The 7,515-nt window shown below is 39.7% G+C and overlaps 1 protein-coding gene across 6 annotated transcripts in view; it reads left to right on the top strand.

The window, feature by feature from the left end:
• Positions 1-1,678: 1,678 nt before the first annotated feature.
• Positions 1,679-7,515, top strand: part of LOC118330655 (peroxisomal succinyl-coenzyme A thioesterase-like) — an 8,340-nt gene continuing 2,503 nt past the window's right edge. Inside the window, exons 1-7 of one of the 6 annotated variants that reach the window (XM_035665288.1) lie at positions 1,679-1,824; positions 3,093-3,294; positions 3,437-3,536; positions 3,632-3,825; positions 3,971-4,140; positions 6,441-6,560; positions 6,809-6,891. In XM_035665288.1, coding sequence (XP_035521181.1) covers positions 3,099-3,294; positions 3,437-3,536; positions 3,632-3,825; positions 3,971-4,140; positions 6,441-6,560; positions 6,809-6,891 — 863 coding nt within the window. In that variant the 5' untranslated portion in view covers positions 1,679-1,824; positions 3,093-3,098. Of the gene's footprint in view, positions 1,899-3,092; positions 3,295-3,436; positions 3,537-3,631; positions 3,826-3,970; positions 4,141-6,440; positions 6,561-6,808; positions 6,892-7,515 lie in introns of those variants that run through there. The other 5 variants (XM_035665292.1, XM_035665289.1, XM_035665290.1 and 2 more) reach the window with 5 other exon arrangements.

Genomic DNA, 7,515 nt, shown 5'->3' with positions numbered 1-7,515 from the left:
CTTACCCTTGAATTGTAACTAAACCCCTAACTTCTGCCCCCCCCCCCCAGCAAATAAAAAAAATGCAGTCCAGAGAATCCAATAGGGGGCGTGGCCTTGTGGAGATGGGTGTGTGAAGTGGGAGGTAACGGCGACCAGTGACAGGCTAACCAACAGAAGAAACTGTGTGGTGTGTTTTACCAAAATCCCCCATACTGATTTCTCATAACTCCAGGAGGCCTTTGTAAAAAAAAAAACATGACACAAAATGTTATATAATAATATAATATATAATAATTATTAATTTAATTAAAAATTAGCATTTGTCTTAAATTTCCTTCAAAGTCTGATATCAATAAACATGTTTATACATTTATACATTATTATATAGGTCTGGAAGTGTAACACAGTTTGTTGGAGCCAGTGATTTACTTCTTAGTTCTTACTTGAGGAGGTCAACAGATTGCCGAGAAAACTCAGTTACAGTGTGAGAAGGCCTTAAGACGGCAGAGAGGATTCCATAAATTGTCTGAGCGATCCTTTGAGTAAAAGCAGAGGTGCCACAGGATTGACAAGAACCAGAGGAACCAGAGGAACATGTTATATGTTTTGGCCCCTCATAAAGTCAGAGGGCCTGTGAGGGGACAGATGGATGCTTTGGTGCTGACTGACAACCAGATGACGACACTTTGTTGTTGTGCACTCAGTTGGGCAGCAGCTACCCCCCGCACCTCTCCATTTTCTTCAGAGGTCAAAGGTCAGAGGGCGTGTGGGTTCTTCTGGAGACATGTGACTGACAGTGCATCATTTATTCATACATATAACATCTGTGTGGCTTTATTGTTCAGTTCATTTTGATTTCTATTTATGTCATTAAACATGAATATTTGTATTTATTCTTATTGTCTTGTTCTTGTTTCTCCACTCTTCACTTATAAGTAATTTTTTTTCAGTCAATTAGTATTAAGAGCAGCTGTTGACCTGATAATAAACTAATACACAAGTAACATATAAAATATATGATGCATTATATATAAGATCCAATTAACTGTGAAGATATAGGCTAATAGTGAGTGAGACCTATTATAAATAATACATCTTTCAATAATGGGGGGCAGCCACAAGCAATCATGAATGAGCAATCATTTATAAAATATATTTTTCAAATTATAACTGGCACAGTTACATTTTCTATTATATGTACTAGTGGGATTGGCAACCCCTTAAGCTCACAGCAGACTGAGATATGTCATGTTGTTTCTCCATTGGCAGAACTTGGTACCTACGAGAGATGGGAGTGAGTGTGTGTCTTTATTCTTATTTTCAAACTTAAGGTAAGAAGTTTCTGAGAATGATTTAGTACTGAATAAAAATATAGATAAAAATAAAATGTAGACATTGTATAGACATTCACTGATACAGATATAACCATATGGAGGGATAATATGATTGTACTCAAACATCCCTCTGTAAATTGGATTATTGCACAGTATATAACCTAAATCATAAAACTAAATTAAAACGAGTAGTCTTCAGCCAAAACAGCGCAACTCTGCTTGGAGAGTACATGTGCAACAGGTCGAGGTCCTAAGCAGACCCCAGCAGCAGACAGGCACGCTGATGTGTAAGAATCTGGAGTGAGTCGACGGCGCCATCTGGCGTCCGGTCCCCGCGGTGTTGCTGTGGGAGGAGACTGAAGCTCCACCCGCTGAGGTTGGACTTCAGAAGGTTAAAGTAAAGTTCGGTCTGTCAGTGAGCTGTAGTGAGTTTGACTCGGTCGTGATTTTGCTCTGCGGCCTCTGTGAAGAGTTCAACAGCTGAAGACGACAGACCTGAAGACAACAGGTGTGAGTCTGTTCTCAGTGTGCAGTAAGTGCTGTCCATACTGCGCCCTGTAAGGAGCTCTGCTGTTATTTAGGGTATGGAGACACTGTGTGGCCTTTGATACGACTACACTGATTCAGATGATTCATGTGTTTTTCAGCCTGCTGAGGGGACGTTCCTCTGAGTTTATAAACGACCCTCTTGGTAATGGACTGATACTAAGTATTTCAGAGGGATAGGTTATGTTCTACTTTTTACTCTGTCTGAAAACTATAGTTACAAGTTAATCTGCAGATTTTATATAAAATACATATGATCAGTTTATAAAGAATGATACATTTTATTTAACTACCCAATAGTGAACAATGTAGTCAAAAATTGCTCAACCACTGACAGTATATATGATCTTAACAAATATTAAAATACTGCTGTTGTGGAATAATAATAATTACAACTTGATACCAATAAACAGTCTTACAGGGTTACTCTACCTAATGAGTACTTTTACTTTTCATACTTTAAGTACATTTTACTGATAATCCTTTATAACCTTTTCTGATAACGGATAACTTTTGTTTTGTTGCTATTTAAGTACTCCCTCCACCACTGGTTAATGCAAAGAGTTCATTTTAAATGACATCATTTATAGGTTTAAATAATCTTCAAACAAGAGCTCTACTATCTGATAATATTCACAGCCCACAAACTAAAGTAGTAAAGTTCAGTAGAGCAGAGAAAACCTGCAACTGTGAAGAGTAACCTGTATCAGTGTATGATTGCTAACACATGAATAGTTGATGAATGATGTCCCAGGCTTCACCTTGAACCCTACACCATACTTCACAGTGACATTTTTTTGATCCTGCTGTGAAAAAGATGAGGAACTATAAACAATAGGTAGACCAAAGGTATCATAAAAAACTAGCTAGTACAGTATCAAGGAAACTGGATTTATGACAAATGAGTTGCAGTGTGTTTACATGTGGACTAGTGTCCTGGTTGTTTAGAACTATCTACTTCTCTCCCAAGCTCTCTTTTTTCACGTATCATCCCACTTCTGTGTGAGACCTGCAGGGAAATCCTGGATTACATTTAGTGACACGTGAACATCATTATTGGTACAACTCAGTTTAACCCAAAAGAGTTTCTGCCTTAATTGCATTGATATATATATATATATATAATTTTTTTTTTTTACATTTTAATAATATAGATTTGGTTGATTTGGTTGGTCTATTATTTTGTCCACAGTTTGACATATGTGTCTGTTATTTTATTTGTCTGCTCAGTTCAGGATGGACATGAAGCAGTGTTGTGTGAAGCTGTCAGTCCAGCCGTCCAGAGGACTCATGGATGAGAAGTTTATCATCCTGGTTCAGAACGCTCCACCTGGTTTCCAGCTGACTGTTCATGCCCTCCACAAGTGTGAAGATGGACACAGCTGGGAGGCGTTTGGTCACTATACTGCCAATGCCACCGGGACTGTGAATGGTACATGGTTCAATGCCTGGACCTTGAAAATCCAGGAACATTAATTTAGAAATGTTTGCAGGTATACGACATTTTGTGAATTTTGAATACACTATCATGAGCATCCAAATAAAAACAATTCTTCGCCCCTTTTACTTTACAGTCTCAGAAGATCCCAGTCTGGGTGGGACATATTCTGGGGTTGAACCGATGGGTCTACTGTGGAGCCTCAGACCAGTTCCAGGCAGCAAACCTGGGCTCAGGTAGGCCAACAAAGAATGGAGAATGTTCAGATGATACCAGTCAATACTGAACCAATTATCAGTATCAGCATCGACTCTTTCCCATCATCCCTCAGGATGAGGAAGATGAAAGATGTCCAGACTCCCATGGAGGTCACAATCTCGGTGTACCAGGGTCACCGGACTGAGGGCTTCGTGGATCAGGTGCCGCTGGCTGGTGTGGTGGTGGAGCGCTGGTATATGGCGCCCGGTGTCCGCAGGGTCCCGATCACAGAGGATGGACTCACTGCGACCCTCTTCCTGCCCTCAGGTAGGACCAGAGGAGAGTCCTATATGTGCAGCTGAGGTCTGACATTCTGAGCAACAATCACCAATAGACTACCATTAACCATGAAAGTTAACCAGTATAGTTGTGTAAAGTGTGAACTGTTTTTGGTGTTTTTACTTGTTTGAAGGACCAGGACCTTTCCCCGGCCTCTTGGATCTGTGGGGGGGTGGAGGGAAGTTGGTGGAGTACCGGTCAGCACTGCTGGCCTCCCACGGCATCGCCTCTCTGGCCCTTGACTACCTGACACCGAAAATCACCATGGAAACTGGGAAGTTAGTGGACAACCAGTATTTTGAGGTAAAGCATCTAAATGACAAAAAAAGCCTAATCATCGTTCATTCAGAATACCCCAGAATAATAAAAACCTTGATGTAATGGCCACCAGGGAGCAGCAGAACTCTACAACAAACTGACAGACACAGCTCGGACATGTTACCAGTTTATGAAGCAGTTGTAGCTAAGACGTTAGCAAACAGCTACCTACTTTCACATGCAGCCGACGTGAAATGGATTTTCAGTTCAGGATTTCACCTGCTGACATATGTTGTATGTGATCAAACCATATCGTCCTTTAATTATAATCCTCACACCCTTTCACTTCACATTGTGATACTGAGTGACAGGAGGCTATGCACTAAGTAAGACTGGAGTTATACATCCAATTAGTCTCTATTTCGCCTTGTGTCAATACTTAATGTTTAATTAGGAGATATGTTTTACTGAGGTGAAGACTAATGAGTCTAGGGCTGAAGCTAACATTTTCTTCATCGATTAATCTACCGATTATTTTGTCAGTTAACCAGTTCTGTAAAGCCCAAGGTGACGTTTCCAAGATATCCAGTTTACTATCACATAAGACAAAGTAGCCCATAATCTAGGAGCTTGAACCAGGTAATGTTTGACTTTTTTTTTTTTTTAAATTAAGTATTTGCAACACCGAAACCTAAACTAAAGCTGAAACTTTTTGAAAAAAAAGTGTTTAAGCTCTAACTGAGCCTTCCTTCAACTTGTTTTAGTCACTATCAAGAATCTCCATGAGCAGCCAGTCACAAATGTGGTGCCTCCATAGCTTTGACCTTGACCGGCTTTCAAATCATCTATTATGTGTAACTTCAAATAACAAAATATAAATTGCACTTTAGATTCCAAAATTCCCAGCAAAAAATACAGACCTTGCGGCACTAGTGCTTGGGTGAAGATCATGAGCTACAACCTGCATACTGGTAATAATCATTTATTTTGGGTGTGAGATAGATTGTCATATTGTGTTAAGATTGTGTTGAGTTATGTAGGTTAAAAGTCTTTGCTGCACACACCTGGAAGTGTGTTATCTGTGTTTATGTGTCAATAAAAATGGTTCACAGGTTCATTCACCTTCACTCAGACCAGAGAGTGTTGAAGTGTTGAAATGAAATATAACTGGAAGAAGTGTCGTTTAAGAGTCTGACCCAGACCCAAAGTATTTGTTGGTGTGATCATGATTCACAATTTGAGAAAAATACTTATTTATTTTATACTGGCCTTTAATGCACTCCTTCACTTCATCCTCTGTTTGAAACAAGCCGTCTTTTTAAGGCTGTGCAGCGTTTCCTCCAGATGTTTCTGTCTTGTAGCTTGCTGGCTCAGCAGTGCAATGACTGCTTGGTATTGTGTTGTTAATCAATAATAAAATACTAACTTAACTTAAGTTGTTTTAACTTTTAATAAAGTTAAAACAACAAACAAAGCTTGGATGGATGGGCTGTGCTGGGAGCATGGCTGGGGGTGACTATACAGTTGTGACATCACAACCTTACGGGAGTCCTGACAGCTTGAATATGGGCAGCCTTCTCTGTGGATTGATCGTTTTAATACTTTCACAGTATTTATACAGCACCTACCTGCTTTATAATCACACAAGACATGGAAATCTCACTTTCCACAATATGGGACCTTTAAAATTCACGATTAACCTCAATGGTGTAATACAGTCATAACTGTTTCTCAGCCCGGCAGCGTCAGCAGTTTTTTCATTGGCTGGGGGTGCAATTATTATGGCACAGAATATACTTGGACCCAAAAGCATGACAGAGGCAGGCAGAGTAGAATAAAATTCTTAGACATTTTCATCAAAAGCCAGGAGAGGGTCAAAACCAGGATATCGGTGGTGGAAACGTTGGGAAGGGAGTTACTGCATGCATTACTGCAGCCTTCAGGACAGGAGGGAGTGGCTGGATCTGGATTGACATGATAATTTTTATGGCAGAGAGAGTGGAACAATAAACAAACACTACAGTCAAAAATGACAAAATTGTCTCAAAGGGCTTCATCCAACATTTGACACCCTCTAGCCTTAGAGCTTCAGTTCAGATAAGGAAAAGCACCTCAAATCCTGCTTTAACAGGAAAACAATATTTATTTCAAGGTTTAAGTTAGACAAAGTCTTACTAAAATGCAAAGCCAGTTACCACCAGGATGTAAACAACAAGAAATGCAGAAAGACGCACAATGCTTTATCCTCTACAATAGTGTTTTGGAATGCATGTTAATATAAAGCATGAAAATCCACACAAACTCATTTCTTTTCTTCCTATATCACAAATGATTTCCTGATGCAGACGGCCTATAGAGTCCTCCAGCAGCATCCTCAAGTCCTCGGCAGCAGGATCGCCATGATGGGTCTGTCCCTTGGCACGAGTGTCACCCTCAAAATGGCTGTGTACTCCCAAGTTATAAAGGTAAGACAGCTATGGCTGAAAGTTACTTTTATCATCTTTATCAGCTTTTTGTGATTTCTACTATGTTGACATTTCTCCCCCCACAATAATGGACCGTTACAGTGGCTTTTCAGTAGCAGCTCTGTTTTATGGCTGCTCATGAAGCTCTAAGCTTATGATCACAAAATGATAATTGTTAGTATTTCCCCCTTCTTTAAATACATTTCTACTTTGTCATTTTGTATGTGTGTGTTTGTATGGTCTCTCAGCTCAGTTGTGCGGTGTGTATTAGTGGAAGTCACGTGCAGCCGATTGACGGATCTTTGGAACAAATACTGGGTTGTTTTAACGAGTAAGTTCTGCCATTAGTTATGATTTTTGTTTTAACAACTCAACCACTACTGATCATTGTTTGACCAATTTGAACACCATTCGAAACATGTGATATCTAGTTTCCAAAGAATGTCTGGGTCGATTTTCATAGCATTTGAATGAATATTTGTGGAGATGTAGATGTTAGTTGGTTTTGCATATTTTGAAAAATATAGAGTAACAGACTTCTGACTTTACCATAGGCTGCAGTGAGGCAACCTTTCATCACACATGAGCAAATCCCCTTTTCGCCAATCATGACCAAACTTTATATAATTATATGAAAATGACTATAGAACATATGAATGAAATTTCACTCAAATCAGATATAAACTTATTGCATCCATGGCGCCCCCCTGTGACAGAGCATCCCTAACAATGTACAACAAACAAACATGTATCGGAATTTCCTTCATAACTTTAGATAAGCAAAGTCTGTAGATGATCCTGACAGAGTTTTGGAATGATTGGCCCAATAGTTTCTGATGAGTTGTCAAAAATTAAGCATAGCGTTAGTTCAGGCAGGCCACGAAGTCAAGCTCAGCTCTCAATTCCAGCTATATCAGCTGATCACAGCTAATCGTAAACACACATCAGCTGATGG

Source organism: Morone saxatilis, unplaced genomic scaffold, assembly GCF_004916995.1.
Source record: "Morone saxatilis isolate NCDOM2014 unplaced genomic scaffold, NCSU_SB_2.0 Contig2, whole genome shotgun sequence".
Taxonomy (NCBI): domain Eukaryota; kingdom Metazoa; phylum Chordata; class Actinopteri; family Moronidae; genus Morone; species Morone saxatilis.
Note: the sequence above shows the minus strand (reverse complement) of the source record. Positions and strands in the feature narration are given on the sequence as shown.